Below are 21395 nucleotides of genomic sequence, written 5' to 3' on the forward strand. Positions count from 1 at the left end.
GAACCTTGCTTGATAATCACACACATAAAAAGTATATTTTTATTGAATCAACTGCTGTAACAATCCTGATCAATAGGTAAATAGTCCGTTGTCTATCAACTTGACAACATGGATTTGGACTCGAAGCGCTCCCCTGCGTGACGCAAATAGACAGGGATCAGCGCTAAACGAGGCCACGCATTGTCTGCCCTCCCTTGGTTGCAAGCGAGCAACGTGATTGGCCCAGGCCTCGGAAAGAGTGCCCGGGGATCCAAATGTACAGGCCGCATTTAGCTTAGTGTCGAAAAATATACCCAAACAATAACAGACAAAACCGAGAAAGAAGAAATAACGACGATATATTTGAAGGAGTCCATAATCAGGTAAAAGCATTCGAAATGATTGAAATTGGATATCGTATATGAGACTAGGGCCCAGTCGGCTGTTGCGGGCCTTCAGCCCCTCGGAAAACAACATGGTTGATTATGCCGCATGCGCCAGCTAACATGCTAGGCTAGCTAGTTAAGGTCCCTTCGCAATTAAAAATCCATCGATAAATGTTGTGAATGCACACGTCGCTTGTGTTTACATTGTGGTATCGATTGCGTGTCAAGTTGTTCATTTAGCACCAATCGTTGATTTGTGGAGGTTTCTGGAGTTTTAAAAACACGCTAACTAACAAGCTATCTAACCAAAATGGCGGAATCGAAATTGGCTAACGTTGTGGTCGCAACGTTTCAGAAATATACCGTAAAGAACAGCCATTAAGCACCACACACACAGTTCAACGACATATGACTGTTCTATATACATCTCCTTTCTTTGCAGTATTGCACAACGTTGCGTTTGTGGAATTTCCCCCCAGATGTCGGCATCCGCCGCAAAACGTCTGCACAGCGCCAAACAACCTTGTTTAGCTAGGTAGCTTATCTAGTTATTAGTTAGCTGACTAGCCCGTTACATATATCCCACCCAATGAATGTGGATTGACTAACATGTTTGTAAGTGTTACCACGGACATTTGGCAATCAGGTGGATGTAGTAACACTAGCTAGTTGGTTATCTTGATTTCTTTTAAATAGCGAGTGCTCGCTAGCCTGCCCTGCTTCAGATTCATAATCCAGGCAACCATGAAATTGGGCAATGAACGGTGGGCGTGTGTGGGACAGCGCAAATCATTACAATTAAGAAGCAGGAAAAACAACATATCCGTTCTATGTCCTTTTCGACATTTTAAAGCTGGAACGGTCTCATAATAGAAATATATGGCCCATATCATTATTCATTCATATTCAGTATGAGCTAGGACTGACTCAAATGGCATCAACAAGTGTTAACTTATCAACACTTTCCACTGCAGCACCAGTTGAGTATGTGGTCATATTTTTCCCAGACATTAATTATGGAAAGACAGACACCAGCAGCTAGAATACTGCAGTTTCAACATCCTTATCATCATAAAATAGCTTACACAGAGGATATCTTGTCAAAGACTCCAGCCACACTAGTCATAGACTGTTCTCTCTGCTACTGCATGGCAAGCGATACTGAAGCACCAAGTCTAGGTCCAAAAGGCTTCTTAATGTTGAGGACAGGTGGAACGCCTAGCCAACATCCAATGGAACAGCAGGGTGCGAAATACAAAACATCAAAAATCTAATAATTTCAATTTCTCAAACATACGACTATTTTACACCATTTTAAAGATGCACTTCTCCTTAATGTAACCACATTGTCCGATTTCAAAAAGGCTTTACAGCGTGATGTTCAGAAAATGTATTCCCACCAAAACTCCCGGTGAATGAGCACATCATTTTACAAAAATACTCATCATAAACGTTGACAAAATACATAATAATTATTTAAAGAATTATAGATACACTACTCCTTGATGCAACCGCTGTGTCAGATTTTAAAATAGCTTTACGGATAAAGTACATTTTTCAATATTCTGAGTACATAGCTCGCCATCAAAGCAAGCTATACAGACACCCGCCAAGTTCTGGGGTCAACTAAACTCAGAATTAGTATTATAAATATTCTCTTACCTTTGCTGATCTTTGTCAGAATGCACTCCCAGGACTGCTACTTCCACAAGAAATGTTCTTTTTGTTTGAAATAATACATATTTATGTCCAAATACCTCCGTTTTGTTCGTGCGTACAGATCACTGTCCAAAGGCATAACGCGTGAGCGCAGTACCAGAGACGAAAAGTCAAATAGTTCCATTACCGTTAGCAGAAACATGTCAAATGTTGTTTACTATCAATCTTTAGGGTATTTTTAACGTAAAAATGTGATAATATTCCAACCGGACAATAGCGTATTCATTCCAGGAGAAAAAGAAGGAACGGCGGGCTCGCGCATCACCAAGCCCTTTGTCCTCAGGCAGTCCACTCATTGACTGAGCTACTATTTTCTGCCCAGTAACAGGAGAAGGATGAAAAAACTTTCTGAAGGCTGTTGACAGCCAATGGAAGCCTTAGGAAGTGCAACGTGACCCCACAGACACTGTAGTTTCGATAGGGATTCAAAAGAAGAACTACAATTCTCAGATTTCCCACTTCCTGGTTGGATTTTTCTCAGGTTTTTGCCTGAGTTTTTCTTCATCCTTCTTTTTGCAGTATTTTCACGGCCGGATGAAAAACGTACCCAAATTAAACTGCCTCCTACTCAGACTCAGAAGGTAGGATATGCATATTATTAGTATATTTGGATAGAAAACGCTCTGAAGTTTCTAAAACTGTTTGAATAATGTCTGTGAGTATAACAGAACTCATATGGCAGGCAAAAACCTGAGAAAATCCAACCAGGAAGTTTGACCTCACATGGTTGTAGTCATTTCAAATGATGTTCTATCTAAACCACAGTGTCTGTGATGTCATATTGCACTTGCTAAGGCTTCCACTAGATGTCAACAGTCATTAGAACCTTGTTTGAAGCTTCTACAATGCAATTTGATTGAATAATACCTGGAATAGTAAGTGGTCGACCTGGTGTCATTGACTTACCTCGTGCGCACTCACGCAGGGCTGGCCATTTTTATTTTTCTTCTGTAATGAATCTGCTATTGTCCGTTTGGAATATTATCGAAATTCTACGTTAAAAACACCCTAAAGATTGATTGTGAACATGGTTTGACATGTTTCTACAAACGCTGAGGGAACTTTATAACTTTTCGTCGACGGTGGATAGATGCATTTTGGAATGGTGATCAGGACGCTCCATCAAAACGGATTTATTTTGACATAAATTATGGACTTTATTGAACAAATGAACATTTCTTGTGGAAGTGGGAGACCTTCCGAGTGCATTCAGCCGAAGATCAGCAAAGGTAAAATAATATTTTTAACATATTTCAGTGTTTTGTGGATGTCGTGGCTGGATGGCTAACTGAATAGCTTGGGGCTCAGTACTCAGAATATTGAACAATGTGCTTTCTCCGTAAAGTTATTTTGAAATCTGACAAAGCGTTTGCATAAAGAAATAGTTCATCTATACTTCTTTAATTAATTGTTATATATTTTGTCAACGTTTATGATGAGTATTTCTGTAAATTATGGTGTACATTCACCGGAAATTTTTGGGTGAATACATTATCTGAACGTCACGCGCCAATGTAAAATGTTTTTTTTTAATATAAATATGAACTTGATGGAACAAAAAATGCATGTATTGTCTAACATAATGTCCTAGGAGTGTCATCTGATGAAGATCGTCAAAGGTTAGTGCATCATTTTAGCTGGTTTTGTGCTTTTGGACGGCTACCCTTGCTTGGAAAATGGCTGTCCTTGCTAGGAAAATGGCTGTGTTGTTTTTTTTGCTGTGGTGGTATCCTAACATAATCTAATGTTTTGCTTTCACTGTAAAGCCTTTTTGAAATCGGACAACGTGGTTGGATTCAGGAGAAGTGTATCTTTAAAATGGTGTAAAATAGCCGTATGTTTGAGAAAATTGAATTGTGGTATTTTAGTTGTTTTTGTATTTCGCGCCATGCGATCCCGTTGGCTAGGGGTTCCGCTGGCGGAACGGGGTTCCGGTAGCGGAACGCCTAGATGTAAGAAGTTAACTGCATTGTTGGTTAGGGGCTCGTAAGTAAGCATTTCACTGTAAGGTCTACACTTGTTGTATTCTGCACGTGACAAATAACATTTGATTTGATCTACCAGGTATGTGATGTCATCAGCCTTTCCCACATTTCCTCTCATGGTACATGGATGAAAGATCAATGTTTTCAGTGGCATCTATCTCACAGCTTATGTTGTCCCTTCCTTTGTAGGGTTCTCTCCCCCGATGGAAGGAAGAAACACCAGCAACACACTGTTCTTATTTTAGAGAGCATTGGCATCAAATGTGAAGGTAATACACACTGACACTAATCAATATCCAGGGCCTGTATCCACAAAGTGTCTCCCGAGTAGGAGTGCTGGTCTAGGACCTGTCCATGTAATATTATTCATTATGATCTAAAGGCCAAACTGATCCTAGTTCAGCACTCTGAGATGCTTTGTGTAACGAATATAGAACCTCTGAAATGATGTGTAGGCCTAACATGAATCATTTTATTTACGCCTTTTTCAGATCAAAGAGATGGACCACGGCGGAGGGATCCTGGAGCTACACACACAGGAGTTAAAGATGCCTCACACCATGATCATGCAAGACTTTGGTAGGTCAATATGGCCTTTTGATAATGTATATGTTGTTTTCATTAGTCTTCACTTGAGAGCCCAATGCCTCATGCAAAGTTAGAGCGCTGACCACACTACAGCAATGTTTTGTGTAGCTGTATCTTATGTCTTACAGTCCTTTTTTGGGTGTTTTTCCACTAAGAGGAAAGCCTGGAAAAGCCTCAGTCCAAACCAGGGCTGCAGTGGAAACTTTCCTGTAATAATATTCCCCCCTTACTGTTTCCCTGTACAGTGGCAGGAATGAGGGGCCTGGCCCACATCGAAGGGGATCACATTGTGGTGTCCATGCCAGAGGGCATGCTCCTGTCTGACGTCATGACGGACGAAGGCATTCTGCTGGAGCACGGCCTGGAGGTGGAGGGCCTCGAGACGGAGGTGGAGGGCCTCGAGACGGAGGTGGAGGGCCTCGAGACGGAGGTGGAGGGCCTCGAGACGGAGGTGGAGGGCTTTGGAGAGGAGGTGGTGGAGCTGGAGACACAGATGGTCGAGGGCCTCGAGGCGGAGGTCGAGGGCCTCGAGGAAGACCTAGAGACAGAGGTGATTGAAGGCCCTGACATCGGCCACGAGCACTTGCTGGGCGCCGAAGTGGCTATGGACTCTCACCACCATCACCTTCACCATGTTCTAACCTCAGACCTCATTCAGGGCTCAATCCACCATCACCACCACATGCCAGACCAGCTCTTTGTGGAGCACCAGGAGGAGGACGGGGTGGAGAGCTTGGACCAGGAGGTGCTGGTTGGGGAGGAGGTGGGGCAGGAGGAGACAGTGATCCAGGCCCACGAGGAGCTGGAGGTGGAGGCTGTCTCTCTCCAGACTGACGAGGATGAGGAGGATGTGAAGAGCACCTCGGAGGACTACCTCATGATCTCCTGTGAGTCAACTAACCAACTAGCCCTACAACCTACACTGAACAAAAATGTAAAAGCAACATGTAAAGAGTTGGTCCCATGTTTCATGAGCTGAATAAAAAGATCCCAGAAATGTTCCATAAGCACAAAAAGCTTATTTCTCTCAAGTTATGTGCACACATTTGTTTACGTCCCTGTTAGTGAGCGTTTCTGCTTTGCAAAGATAATCCATCCACCTGATAGGTGTGGCATATCAAGAAGCTGGTTAAACAGCATGATCATTACACAGGTGCACCTTGCACTGGGGACAAAAGGCCACTCTAAAATGTGCAATTTTGTCACAGCACAATGCCACAGATGTCTCAAGTTTTGAGGGAGTGTGCAATTGGATTGCTCACTGCAGGAATGTCTACCAGAGCTGTTACCAGGGAATTGAATGTTCATTTCTCTACCATAAGCCACCTCTAATGTCGTTTTAGAGAATTAGGCAGTATGTCCAACCGGCCTCACAACCGCAGACCATGTGTATGGCGTCGTGTAGACGAGCGGTTTGCTGTTGTGAACGGAGTGCCCCATGGTGGTAATCGTATGGGCAGGCATAAGCTACAGACAACAAACACAATTGCATTTTATTGATGGCAATTTGAATGCACAGAGATACTACGACGAGCTCCTGACGCCCATTGTCGTGCCATTCATCCACCCGCCATCACCTCATGTTTCAGTATGTTAATGCACGGACCCATGTCACAAGGATCAGTACACAATTACTGGAAGCTGATAATGTCCCAGTTCTTCCATGACCTTCATGGCACAGCGGTCTAAGGCACTGCATCTTAGTGCTAGAGACGTCACTACAGATGCCCTGGTTCAAATCCAGGCTGTATCACAACCGGCCGTGTTTGAAGTCCCATAGGGCGGCACACAATTGGCCCAGCGTCGTCCGGGTTTGGCCGGTGTGGGCCGTCATTGTAAATAAGAATTTGTTCTTAAATGACTTGCCTGGTTAAATAAAATAAAAAACATGTTTGGTATGCTCTGGATCGACCTGTATGACTGCATGTTCCAGTTCCCGCCAATATCCAGCAACTTCGCATAGCCATTGAAGAGGAGTTGGACAACATTCCACAGGCCACAATCAACCGCCTGATCAACTCTCAACTCGTGCTGCATGAAGCAAATGGTGGTCACACAAGCTACTGACTGGTTTTCTGATCCACGCCCCCACCTTTTTTTGATAAGTTGTCTGTGACCAGCAGATGCCATGTGCAATCCATAGATTAGGACCTAATGAATTTATTTAAATTGACTGATTTCTGTAACTCAGTAATATCTTTGAAGTTGTTGCATATTGCGTTTTTTATTTTTGTTCGGTGTATAAAAAGGCTTGATTTCATTGAATGATTTGCTATGATTAGTGCTCTATGGTGTGGGGTTATTGTGTATTTTTAATCATTGTTTACAACTACTGCAAATGAATAGGCTAGAATACATCTGAAGGATTGTTTGGAGAGCATTTCATGAGTTAGGCTAGAATACATCTGAAGGATTGTTTGGAGAGCATTTCATGAGTTCTTCTGGACATTTTTGCCTCCCAAGTCCTTGTTGTTGTCCTACCCTGCTGTGTGGTAAAAGCTAACTGCGATGTGTTTGTTGTGTCCATCCAGTGGATGACGTTGGTGAGAAACTGGACATCGGAGACACTCCTCTAGAGATCACTACTGAGGTGATGCAGGACGACGGCTCCAACAAGGAGGGGTCAGAGGTCATCAAAGTCTACATTTTCAAAGCAGAGGCCGATGACGATGTGGAGATAGGTGAGTGGTACTTCTGTCACGTTCAAAACAACTGGGAACTCGGAAATCTCAGACTTCAGTACGTTCAAGACGACTGGGAACGCAGAAAAAAACTCACTCCGACTGGGTAAAATCGTTTTGAACTGTCGTCCACCTTGGAATCCCTACTCGGAAATGCTGACATCTTTCTTGAGTGTTCATGTAGTGAATAAAAATCTCAAGGTCAATGTGTTTCCATTTGTAACTCTACCTATAGTTTTGTCACAAACTGTTGCGTTAAATGTCAAATGTGCCTACACTGGTCTTGACACAACAGCTCACGTAAACGGTAAGGATAGATGTTGAGATTATTATGGATAAAAGCCTGAATATTTTTATTTGTCAAACGGCAGTCAAGCATCGATCATCATGTCACCAGAATAAGACCATCGATATTTATTGGAAAGGAGCAACAAGATCACCGTACCCTTTCACCAAGTTTATTTGGGGGCGGCAGGGTAGCCTAGTGGTTAGAGCATTGGACTAGTAACCGAAAGGTTGCAAGTTCGAATCCCTGAGCTGACAAGGTACAACTCTGTCGTTCTGCCGTCCTAGGCCGTCATTGAAAATAAGAATATGTTCTTAACTGATTTGCCAAGTTAAATAAAGGTAAAGATTTAACTTCCATCTGTAGTCTAATAAACTGCTTTCCTGATTCATAGTGAGAGGACCACACACACCATGTCACGTGACTCATAAGTTTACTTCCATATGATGCTTATTATACACTGCTCAAAAAAATAAAGGGAACACTAAAATAACACATCCTAGATCTGAATGAAGAAATAATCTTATTAAATACTTTTTTCTTTACATAGTTGAATGTGCTGACAACAAAATCACACAAAAATAATCAATGGAAATCCAATTTATCAACCCATGGAGGTCTGGATTTGGAGTCACACTCAAAATTAAAGTGGAAAACCACACTACAGGCTGATCCAACTTTGATGTAATGTCCTTAAAACAAGTCAAAATGAGGCTCAGTAGTGTGTGTGGCCTCCACGTGCCTGTATGACCTCCCTACAACGCCTGGGCATGCTCCTGATGAGGTGGCGGATGGTCTCCTGAGGGATCTCCTCCCAGACCTGGACTAAAGCATCCGCCAACTCCTGGACAGTCTGTGGTGCAACGTGGCTTTGGTGGATGGAGCGAGACATGATGTCCCAGATGTGCTCAATTGGATTCAGGTCTGGGGAACAGGTGGGCCAGTCCATAGCATCAATGCCTTCCTCTTGCAGGAACTGCTGACACACTCCAGCCACATGAGGTCTAGCATTGTCTTGCATTAGGATGAACCCAGTGCCAACCGCACCAGCATATGGTCTCACAAGGGGTCTGAGGATCTCATCTCGGTACCTAATGGCAGTCAGGCTACCTCTGGCGAGCACATGGAGGGCTGTGCGGCCCCCCAAAGAAATTCCACCCCACACCATGACTGACCCACCGCCAAACCGGTCATGCTGGAGGATGTTGCAGGCAGCAGAACGTTCTCCACGGCGTCTCCAGACTGTCACGTCTGTCACATGTGCTCAGTGTGAACCTGCTTTTATCTGTGAAGAGCACAGGGCGCCAGTGGCGAATTTGCCAATCTTGGTGTTCTCTGGCAAATGCCAAACGTCCTGCACGGTGTTGGGCTGTAAGCACAACCCCCACCTGTGGACATCGGGCCCTCATACCACCCTCATGGAGTCTGTTTCTGACCGTTTGAGCAGACACATGCACATTTGTGGCCTGCTGGAGGTCATTTTGCAGGGCTCTGGCAGTGCTCCTCCTGCTCCTCCTTGCACAAAGGTGGAGGTAGCGGTCCTGCTGCTGGGTTGTTGGCCTCCTCCACGTCTCCTGATGTACGGGCCTGTCTCCTGGTAGCGCCTCCATGCTCTGGACACTACGCTGACAGACACAGCAAACCTTGCCACAGCTCGCATTGATGTGCCATCCTGGATGAGTTGCACTACCTGAGCCACTTGTGTGGGTTGTAGACTCCGTCTCATGCTACCACTAGAGTGAAAGCACCGCCAGCATTCAAAAGTGACCAAAACATTAGTCAGGAAGCATAGGAACTGAGAAGTGGTCTGTGGTTACCACCTGCAGAACCACTCCTTTATTGGGGGTGTCTTGCTAATTGCCTATAATTTCCACCTGTTGTCTATTCCATTTGCACAACAGCATGTGAAATGTATTGTCAATCAGTGTTGCTTCCTAAGTGGACAGTTTGATTTCACAGAAGTGTGATTGACTTGGAGTTACATTGTGTTGTTTAAGTGTTCCCTTTATTTTTTTGAGCAGTATATTAATATTTGCGTATAAAGACCGCCATTTCTCGCATAATTAACTTTACTGACACAAAGATCCCACCATGTCGAATGAACACATTATCTGTCGACATTTATCAAATTTTACCGAAATTTCCATCACAGCTGTTGTGATTTAAAAAAAAATTATTTACAGTAGGACTTTACTCACATAAAAACTGTATGGGAGAATGGTTACTGTCTGTATCTGTAGGTGGGACAGAGGTGGTGTCTGAGAATGACTTCCATAACGGCCATCATGCTGTACGGGAGTTTGGGGGACGAGCCAGACATGGCCGGGGGGAGTCTGGGGGACGGGCCAGACATGGCCGGGGGGAGTCTGGGGGAGGAGCCAGACATGGCCGGGGGGAGTCTGGGGGAGGAGCCAGACATGGCCGGGGGAAGTCTGGGGGACGGCCCAGACATGGCCGGGGGGAGTCTGGGGGACGGGCCAGACATGGCCGGGGGGAGTCTGGGGGAGGAGCCAGACATGGCCGGGGGGAGTCTGGGGGAGGAGCCAGACATGGCCGGGGGGAAGTCTGGGGGAGGAGCCAGACATGGCCGGGGGAAGTCTGGGGGACGGGCCAGACATGGCCGGGGGGAGTCTGGGGGACGGGCCAGACATGGCCGGGGGGAGTCTGGGGGACGGGCCAGACATGGTCTGGGGGACGGGCCAGACATGGCCGGGGGGAGTCGGGGGACGGGCCAGACATGGTCGGGGGGAGTCTGGGGGAGGAGCACGTCCAGTCAGAGGAAGATATCACTGAGTAAACACTCTTCTTTAAAGAAATAACTCCTCTCACATGACTACAGCTGTGAAGGTTTTTTAGTGGAACCCTTCATTTCACCTGTCCAATCATGTGATCAAACGCGACTGGATAGGTTAACAACAACAAAAAAGTTCCAGCAAATAGCTTTCACAGGTGCACTTCAAAAGGATTTGAACAGGGCTACATGTCCTGTAACTTACTATCTCTGTTTTCCAGACCGGGCTGACATGGCTGAGCAGGTGTAGGTTACTGAATCTGTCTGTCTCTGTGTGTTTACAGATGTGTCAGACATGGCAGAGCAGGTGTACATGGAGGTGATTGTAGGAGAGGAGGAGACCTCAGCAGTCCAGGAGAACCAGCTAGATGACTCTCCAAACAGCAAGATGTTTGTCCCGGTGTCCTGGGCTGCTGCCTACGGTGAGGAATAAGGGTTCACTACTGTCTTGTGATCAACTGATTTTATATTCAGTAATAACAGCATTCCTTCAGCTGGATATAACACACAACTATGGGCTCTATTAAAACCAACCTAATGAAATGGTAAATCCACGCGCTGACGGTACCACTATCGGTTCAGGGGCGTGGCAGAAACATTTTAGCTATTTTCACAACCCCAAATGATCATCACAGTGCTGGCGGTGGCGCAAAGGGCCGGGTTTTGATGAATAAACAAATTGTGGGTGTGTTAAGGCCAATCACAACGTGCTCCATGACTAAATATGTGGTTGCTTCAAGTTGTGTGTTTACGGTATTTTATGTATTGTCTTGAAATCAACTCCAATTCCAATGTTAGTCCATTTTTAGTTTGTTAACCTCTATGGGCTAGGTGGGACGCTCGTCCCACCTACTCAACAGCCAGTGTAATCCCGTGGCGCGATATTCAAATACCTTAGAAATGCTATTACTTCAATTTCTCAAACATATGACTATTTTACACCATTTTAAAGACAAGACTCTCGTTAATCTAACCACACTGTCCGATTTCAAAAAGGCTTTACAACGAAAGCAAAACATTAGATTGTGTCAGCAGAGTACCCAGACAGAAATAATCAGACACCCATTTTTCAAGCTAGTATATAATGTCACATAAACCCAAACCACAGCTAAATGCAGCACTAACCTTTGATGATCTTCATCAGATGACAATCCTAGGACATTATGTTATACAATACATGCATGTTTTGTTCAATCAAGTTCATATTTATATCAAAAACCAGCTTTTTACATTAGCATGTGACTAGCATGTGACTAGCATTCCCACCGAACACTTCCGGTGAATTTACTAAATTACTCACGATAAACGTTCACAAAAAACATAACAATTATTTTAAGAATTATAGATACAGAACTCCTTTATGCACTCGCTATGTCCGATTTTAAAATAGCTTTTCGGTGAAAGCACATTTTTCAATATTCTGAGTAGATAGCCCGGCCATCACAGGCTAGCTATTTTGACACCCACCAAGTGTGGTACTCACCAAACTCCGATTTACTATTAGAAAAGTTTGATTACCTTTGCTGTTCTTCGTCAGCATGCACTCCCAGGACTTCTACTTCAATAACAAATGTTGGTTTGGTCCCAAATAATCCATAGTTATATCCAAATAGCGGCGTTTTGTTCGTGCGTTCAAGACACTATCCGAAGGGTAAAGAAGGGTGACGCGCCCGACGCGTTTCGTGACAAAAAAAATCTAAATATTACATTACCGTACTTCGAAGCATGTCAACCGCTGTTTAAAATCAATTTTTATGCTATTTTTCTCGTAAAAAAGCGATAATATTCCGACCGGGAGTCGTTGTTTTCGTTCAAAGAGAGAGAAAGTAAACATGGTGTCGGCTCGTGCACGCGCCTCCAGTCTCATTGTCCTCAGATCGACCACTATCAAAATGCGCTGATGTTTTTCAGCCATGGCCTGCAAAGCCACCATTCATCTTTCTGGCGCCTTATGGGAGCGTTAGAAAATGTCACGTTATGCCAGAGATCCCCTGTTTTGGTTAGAGATGATCAAGAAGGCCATGAAATGGTCAGAGAGAGCGCTTCCTGTTTGGAATCTTCTCAGGTTTTGGCCTGCCAAATGAGTTCTGTTATACTCACAGACACCATTCGAACAGTTTTAGAAACTTTAGGGTGTTTTCTATCCAAATCAAACAATTATATGCATATTCTAGTTACTGGGCAGGAGTAGTAACCAGATTAAATCGGGTACGTTTTTTATCCGGCCGTGCAAATACTGCCCCCTATCCCCAACAGGTTAAACATCTTACACTAACAAAATGTAGACCTATCCCATAAGTATGTTAACTTGAACCTGTCCACACTGAACAAAAAATATAAACACAACAGGTAAAGTATTGAACTTTTATTCATGAGCTGAATAAAAGTTCCCTAGACATTTTCCATACACACAAAGTTTATCTCTCAAATGTTGTGCAGAAACTTGTTTACATCCCTGTTAGTGAACGTTTCTCCTTTGCCAAGATAATCCATCCAACTGACAGGTGTGGCATATCAAGAAGCTGATTAAACAGCATGATCATTTTGTATTTATTTAACCTTTATTTAACTAGGCAAGTCAGTTAAGAACAAATTCTTATTTTCAATGACAGCCTAGGAACAGTGGGTTAACTGCCTTGTTCAGGGGCAGAACGACAGATTTGTACCTTGTCAGCTCGGGGATTCGAACTTGCAACCTTTCGGTTACTAGTCCAACGCTCTAACCACTAGGCTACTCTGTCGCCCCATCATTACCCACCTTGTGCTGGGATCAATAAAAAGACACTCTCAAATGTGCAGTTTTGTTGTCACACAACACAATGCCAGAGATGATTTGGAAAGGCACACACCTGTCTATATAAGGTCCCACAGTTGATAGCGCATGTCAGAGCAAAAACCAAGCCATGAGGTTGAATCAGTCGTCCATAGAGCTCAGAGACAGGATTGTATTGGGGCACAGCTCTGGGGAAGGGTATCAAAACATTTCTGCAGCATTGAATGTGCCCAAGAACACAGTGGCTTCCATGATTCTTAAATAGAAGAACTTTGGAACCACCAAGACTCTTCCTAGAGCTGGCCACCTGGCCAAACTGAGCAATCGGGTGTGAAGGGCCTTGGTTAGAGAGGTGACCAAGAACCTGATTGTTCCTCTGTGGAGATGGTAGAACCTTCCAAAAGGACAATCATCTCTGCAGCACACCACGAATCGGGCCGTTATGGTAGAGTGGCCAGACGGAAGCCACTCCTCAGTAAAAGACACATGACAGCCCACTTGGAGTTTGCCAAAAGGCACCTAAAGGACTCTCAAAACATGAGAAACAAGAAACTGGTCTGATGAAACCAAGATTGAACTCTTTGGCCTGAATGCCAAGCATCACTTCTGGAGGAAACCTGGCACCATCCCTACGGTGAAGCATGGTGGTGGCAGCATCATGGGAGACTAGTCAGGATCGAGGGAAAGATGAACAGAGCAAAGTACAGCGAGATCCTTTATGAAATCTGCTCCAGAGTGCTCAGCACCTCACACTGGAGGGAAGTTCACCATACAACAGGACAATGACCCTAAGCACACAGCCAAACGCAGGAGTGGCTTCGGGACAAGTCTCTGTCTTTGAGTGGCCCAGCCAGAGCCCAGACTTGAACCCGATCAAACATCTTTGCAGAGAACTGAAAATAGCTGTGCAGCGACATTCCCCATCCAACCTGACAGAGCTTGAGAGGACCTGCAGAGAAGAATGGGAGAAACTCCCAAAAGTACTGGTGTGCCAAGCTTGTAGCATCATACCCAAGAAGACTGTAATCACTGCCAAAGGTGCTTCAACAAAGTACTGAGTAAAGGCTCTGAATACTTATGTAAATGTGATATTTGTTTTATTTTTTATACATTTTCTAAAAATCTGTTTTTTTGCTTTGTCATTATGGGGTATTGTGTGTAGATTGAAGAAAAAAACTATTGAATCCATTTTAGAATAAGGCTGTAACAAAATGTGGAACAAGCCAGTGTTTGAATACTTTCTGAAGTAGGTTTCTCCCCCCTGCTGTTTATATGTAGATAACAGTGTGGACACAGTGAAGAATGGAGGGACCAGGCCATACCTTCAGATCAGAGACAGTCAGGGTACCAACAGAGCCCTCAAACAGAAGATCAAGAAGAAGAAAAGGAAGGGAGAGACACGGCAGTGCCAGACCGGTACAGACAGACATTACATTAACACGGCAGTGCCAGACCGGTACAGACAGACATTACATTAACACGGCAGTGCAAGACCGGTACAGACAGACATTACATTAACACGGCAGTGCCAGACCGGTACAGACAGACATTACATTAACACGGCAGTGCAAGACCGGTACAGACAGACATTACATTAACACGGCAGTGCAAGACCGGTACAGACAGACATTACATTAACACGGCAGTGCAAGACCGGTACAGACAGACATTACATTATCACGGCAGTGCCAGACCGGTACAGACAGACATTACATTATCCCTTCGGCTGACATGAGCCCAAAGAACATACATTCAGGAGATATAACTTGTATCAAATTATCAGAGGGGTGAAAACATGGCAGCAATTCCCTTTTGCTTTCTCTTTGTGGCTTGAAATTCAGCTTATTGGTAGATCTTGTAGTGAGTTTTTTGATCTAGTCCTCAGTAATATACAGTATCTCTCTGTCTCATCCCAGCTGTGATCATCGGTCCAGACGGCATGCCCCTGACCGTCTACCCCTGTCACATCTGTGGTAAGAAGTTCAGGTCACAAGGCTTCCTCAAGTGCCACATGAAGAACCATCCTGACCACCACGTTAAGAAGTACCAGTGTACCGACTGTGACTTCACCACCAACAAGAAGGTCTCTGTCGTCTCTCATATCTCTGATGTTCCCGTCATTGGACCTTTGTTACTCCTCTTTTTTTCTCCCCTTCACACTCTCTATTATTTTATGTTATTTAAGCAATAATGCCTGAGAACCCGGGAATTATCATATGACAACTTCTGACAAGGTCTGTTTTGAGGCCCAAGGTGAAGCCAAGGGCTGGGATACAGCCCCTGGAGGGAGTTGTACCACTATAATTCCCAGGTTCGAGGGCATTATTGCTTTAATGAAACGGTTGCCAACATATTTATAAAAAAATATGAATGACATTTTATAATTATAAAATGTTATTTTTAATGAGTACATTTGTTTTTGCGTTCTGAAGTTTCTACCCAAGCAGGCTGGTCGTTAGTTATTTTCTCATGTTTTGACCCAGTCGTTCATTCTAATTATTCTATTCATTTGACTTTGCAATGCTAAACAAATCATTTGCATGTACAGTTGAAGTCGGAAGTTTACATACACCTTAGCGAAATGCATTTAAACTCAGTTTTTCACAATTCCTGACGTTTAATCCTAGTAACAATTCCCTGTCTTAGGTCAGTTAGGATCACCACTTTATTATAAGAATGTGAAATGTCAGAATAATAGTAGAGAGAATTATTCATTTCAGCTTTTATTTTTTATCACATTCCCAGTGGGTCAGAAGTTTACATACACTCAATTAGTATTTAGTAGCATTGCCTTTAAATTGTATAACTTGCCTCTAACATTTCGGGTAGCCTTCCACAAGCTTCCCACAATAACTTGGGTGAATTTTGGCCCATTCCTCCTGACAGAGCTGGTGTAACTGAGTCAAGTTTGTAGGCCTCCTTGCTCGCACACACTTTTTCAGTTCTACCCAGAATTTTTCTATGGGATTGAGGTCAGGGCTTTGTGATGGCCACTCCAATACCTTGACTTTGTTGTGCTTAAGCCATTTTGCCACAACTTTGGAAGTATGCTTGGGGTCATTGTCCATTTGGAAGACCCATTTGCAACCAAGCTTTAACTTCCTGACTGATGTCTTGAGATGTTGCTTCAATATATCCACATAGTGCACCAGTCCCTCCTGCAGCAAAGCACCCCCACAAAATGATGCTGTCACCCCCATGTTTCACGGTTGGGATGGTGTTCTTCGACTTGTAAACCTCCCCCTTTTTCCTCAAAACATAATGATGGTCATTATGGCCAAACAGTTCTATTTTTGTTTCATCAGACCAGAGGACATTTCTCCAAAAAGTACGATCTTTGTCCCCATCTGCAGTTGCAAACCGTAGTCTGGCTTTTTTATGGCAGTTTTAGAGCAGTGGCTTCTTCCTTGCTGAGCGGCCTTTCAGGTTATGTCGATATAGGACTCGTTTTACTGTGGATATAGATACTTTTGTACCTGTTTCCTCCAGCATCTTCACAAGGTCCTTTGCTGTTGTTCTGGGATTGATTTGCACTTTTCGTACCAAAGTATATTCATCTCTAGGAGACAGAATGTGTCTCCTTCCTGAGCAGTATGACGGCTGCGTGGTCCCATGGTGTTTATACTTGCGTACTATTGTTTGTACAGATGAACATGGTACCTTCAGGCATTTGGAAATTGCTCCCAAGGATGAACCAGACTTGTGGAGGTCTACAATTTATTTTCTGAGGTCTTGGCTGATTTTCTTTTGATTTTCCCATGATGTCAATAAAAGATGCACTGAGTTTGAAGGTAGGCCTTGAAATACATCCACAGGTACACCTCCAATTGACTCAAATGATGTCAATTAGCCTATCAGAAGCTTCTAAAGCCATGACATCATTTTCTGGAATTTTCCAAGCTTTTTAAAGGCCCAGTCAACTTAGTGTATGTAAACTTCTGACCCACTGGAATTGTGATACAGTGAATTATAAGTGAAATAATCTGTCTGTAAACAATTGTTGTAAAAATTACTTGTGTCATGCACAAAGTAGATGTCCTAACCGACTTGCCAAAACTATAGTTTGTTAAGAAGAAATTTGTGGAGTGGTTGAAAAACAAGTTTTAATGACTCCGACCTAAGTGTATGTAAACTTCCGACTAACTTCCGAGATTAAATGATGACGAGAGACAAAATATTTTTATAAGTAATTATTTGAATACATATCCACATAGGCCACACTGCACTGGTGAATGAATGAATGGAATTCTGAGTGTTTACTGTTTCCATGGTGAATAATTAGTTTCACGTTCATTCTTGGGCTAGCTAGCCTACTGGCACAGGAGAGATCGCATTTGTAAAATTATACATTGTTGCACAGGTCGTAGAGGCATACAGGTAAGCTTATTAAACCCCCAACTGTTGCAAACCAAATGGTAGCATTGAAAGAATTACGTGTAGATGCTTTTTTCCCTCGGGAGATAAAGTTTATGAATTCCCTGCCTGGGCTGAGGGACAGTAGAATAATGACATGAATACTTCATGGTATTTTGCAGGAGTTGTTGTCCCACAACTCCCATATATCAACCAATCAGCTTCCAGGATCGAAAAAACCTGTTTTACATTATTACGTTGTTGTGATTGTTTCCCTTCCTACTTTGCCCTGTTAAGTGTGTTGCTCTTGTGACATGTCTGTGAAACGCTCTATAAATAAATTCTGTTTTGTTTTTCAAGGTCAACTTCCACAACCACCTGGAGTCCCACAAGCTACTGGTCCATCGCAGTGACAGAGACAGAACCTCTTCCCCAGAGTACCCAGAATACAACAGGACCACCCCAGAGTACCCAGAATACAACAGGACCACCCCAGAGTACCCAGAATACAACAGGACCTACACAGAATACACCCGGCGTTACCACGAAGACAGCCAGCTTGGATCTAACAAGCTGATCCTGAGGGACAAGGAGTCCAAACTGCACCACTGTAAGTACTGTGACTATGAGACTGCAGAGCAGGGGCTCCTCAACCGCCACCTATTGGCCGTTCACAGTAGGAACTTCGCCCACGTGTGCGTGGAGTGCGCTAAAGGCTTCCGTCACCCGTCAGAGCTCAAGAAGCACATGCGGACCCACACGGGCGAGAAGCCGTACTGCTGCCCGCACTGTGACTTTCGCTGTGCAGACCAGTCCAACCTAAAGACTCACATCAAGAGCAAGCACGGTGCCGACCTTCCTTTTAAGTGTGGCCACTGCCCCCAGGCCTACGCAGACGAGGGGGAGCTGCAGCGGCACACAGAGATGGTGCAGGGCCACAAGACCCACCAGTGTCCCCACTGTGAACACAAGAGCACCAACTCCTCTGATCTAAAACGACACATTATATCTGTTCACACTAAAGACTTCCCTCACCAGTGTGACGTGTGTGAGAAGGGCTTCCACCGGCCCTCTGAGCTGAAGAAACACTCAGAGATGCACAAGGGCAACAAGGTGCACCAGTGCAGGCACTGTAACTTCACGACCTCTGAACCTTTCACCCTCAGCAGACACATCCTGTCCGTTCACACCAAGGACCTCCCCTTTAAGTGTAAACGCTGCCGGCGAGGGTTCCGCCAGTCCACGGAGCTGAAGAAACACATGAAGACCCACAGCGGGAGGAAGGTGTACCAGTGTCAGTACTGCGAGTACAACAGCCCGGACGCTTCAGGATTCAAACGCCACGTGATCTCCATCCACACCAAGGAATACCCCCACTGCTGTGACTACTGTTGTAAAGGCTTTAGAAGGCCCTCGGAGAAGAGCCAGCACATAGCCAGGCATCACAAAGATATGCTGACGGAACGATGTGAATACAGTGACGACACAATGTTACCTGGATAGAAACGGATAGAAACAGATTGCACACACACTCCTCAGTCTATGTAGACCTGTTTCACATGACAAAGGGGGAACGTGTTTAGGCAGTATATAAGGATGGAATGGTACATTTAGACTGCTAGCGACGATAACATTCTGACTGACTGCTTCTCTTTTTCTACTGGTTGTATAGAGTAGGAATAGATCTCACCAGAAGCCCTCTCCTCCAGGTGTAATCAAACTAAGCATATTGTGGAAGTTGGGAGAAGTTTAAATCCAGGAATGTAGTCTTTATGTATGTATTTATCTGCAGAGAGAGGATTCACCATATGATGAACATTTATTCAGGGTCTCAAATTAAGTCTATTTTTATACATGTTGAAACTCTGAGGTGGGAAAAAAGACAGTTATTTGAGAACATTCAGGCCTGTTCTTCTCTCTCTCACCAGACTGTATCAAACTAGTGCTCTCCACTCTACCAACTAGTATCTCCAAACCTGGGTTCAAATCGTTTAGCAATTATTTCTTATGTTTTAGCGTTTGCTTTGTCCTGCCTACAGTTCAAGGGGTTTGTTGGTTCCATTGTGCCAGGCAAGCACAGCTAAAGTAAATCTGTTGGTTCCATTATGCCAGGCAAGCACAGCTAAAGTAAATATGTTGGTTCCATTGTGCCAGGCAAGCACAGCTAAAGTAAATCTGTTGGTTCCATTGTGCCAGGCAAGCACAGCTAAAGTAAATCTGTTGGTTCCATTGTGCCAGGCAAGCACAGCTAAAGTAAATCTGTTGGTTCCATTATGCCAGGCAAGCACAGCTAAAGTAAATCTGTTGGTTCCATTGTGCCAGGCAAGCACAGCTAAAGTAAATATGTTGGTTCCATTGTGCCAGGCAAGCACAGCTAAAGTAAATCTGTTGGTTCCATTGTGCCAGGCAAGCACAGCTAAAGTAAATCTGTTGGTTCCATTGTGCCAGGCAAGCACAGCTAAAGTAAATCTGTTGGTTCCATTGTGCCAGGCAAGCACAGCTAAAGTAAATCTGTTGGTTCCATTGTACCAGGCAAGCACAGCTAAAGTAAATCTATTGGTTCCATTGTGCCAGGCAAGCACAGCTAAAGTAAATCTGTTGGTTCCATTGTGCCAGGCAAGCACAGCTAAAGTATTTTGAAATAGTTTTTGAACCCAGGTCTCAGTATCCTCCCAATAACCTGCTTTTTACCATAGTACCGTTGGTTTTAAAGGCAATCTGAATCACAATCATGTAATTATTCTGAATCTGAGTCACATGAGTGGCCCGTTTGGGTGGTCCACCTGTGACGTCAGAGTGGAACAATGTTTACACAAGCACCTTAACCTATGAGCTACGAAACCAACTCATTTTTTAAAAAACAAACAGAACTTTTGTTTCGTTTCTTAACAGTGCCGACTATTATTAATTAAACTTGTTGAATGTTTTGATGTCATGTTAGGTGGACAGATGGTTCCGTTCTGTGTTTGGTAAAAACTCCAGCAGTTGTCACTGCAGTTTTTTGGACCTTGTTGTGAATGCCACTGTAAGATTTGTATATGATGTGTACGTGTCATCACATAGAACACAGATGTGGTCAGACAAGCCTACCATTCGATGGTCACGTCTTATGTTCTGTTTCTCCTCATGCACTGAGCTCTGCTAAAACAGAAATCTGAAAAGTAAAGTGATTTTAAGTCTCAAACGTACGCCATGTAAAGTACCATTCTCTAAGAGATTATGTGTGTCTGTTTGAGTCGGTAGAAAGCACTTTATTATTTTGTTAATTTTACATGTATGCAAAGGGTGTATATTTTATATTCCCTGAATATAAGAGACAATATGAGTGGTGGAGAGAGAGTTTGGGGGTATTTCAGGACCTTGTATAGGTGGGACGGTAGCGACCGGTATTCATATAAAGACAGCTGCGCTGTTCTGTATTGATAGCTCATAGGTAATTGGTTGGTTTTCTGGTAAGAGTTCTGCTCACTGGTATCCAGCAACCCCACAGTGACTGGGCTACACCTTGAATACAATGGTTGAGAGATTGGCATTGGATTCTTAAAGTATGCACATAATATGCTGTCCATGGAATTAATTGTGGTTAAAAATGGTATGCATTTTCTTGTACTTTTGTTGTCAATTTTCTTGTCTGATTGTTCAGAAACTACTGTTGAGGAGGAACCGAAATAAACAGTTATCTTTTTAGTTTCTGCTGCCTTTTTTCGGGGGGATAACTGAATCCCGAATGGCACCCTATTCCCTAAAGGCCTTTAATTCTCTGGTGAAAAGTAGTGCACGACTAGGGAATAGGATTTATCTTTACTTGCTCAGTAATCACCACAAGATGGTGGTCTAACTCCATGGAAATGTGG

At 43.9% G+C, this 21395-nt stretch overlaps 1 protein-coding gene across 2 annotated transcripts; it reads left to right on the plus strand.

Moving 5' to 3' along the window:
- The first annotated feature begins 119 nt into the window (after positions 1-119).
- On the plus strand, positions 120-21228 carry LOC115205662 (zinc finger protein 711-like). 2 transcript variants are annotated; one of them, XM_029771860.1, is made up of 10 exons: positions 120-362; positions 4259-4338; positions 4561-4648; positions 4903-5207; positions 5316-5544; positions 7189-7338; positions 10700-10837; positions 14467-14604; positions 15105-15271; positions 17902-21228. In XM_029771860.1, exons 3-10 carry the CDS (start codon positions 4570-4572, stop codon positions 19042-19044), a joined length of 2349 nt encoding a protein of 782 aa, XP_029627720.1. In that variant the 5' UTR covers positions 120-362; positions 4259-4338; positions 4561-4569; the 3' UTR covers positions 19045-21228. The 2 variants fall into 2 exon arrangements, with proteins under 2 accessions (XP_029627720.1, XP_029627719.1); XM_029771859.1 differs by having other exon boundaries at positions 4903-5544.
- The last annotated feature ends 167 nt before the right edge of the window (positions 21229-21395 follow it).

Source organism: Salmo trutta, chromosome 13 (genome assembly GCF_901001165.1).
Source record: "Salmo trutta chromosome 13, fSalTru1.1, whole genome shotgun sequence".
NCBI lineage: Eukaryota > Metazoa > Chordata > Actinopteri > Salmoniformes > Salmonidae > Salmo > Salmo trutta.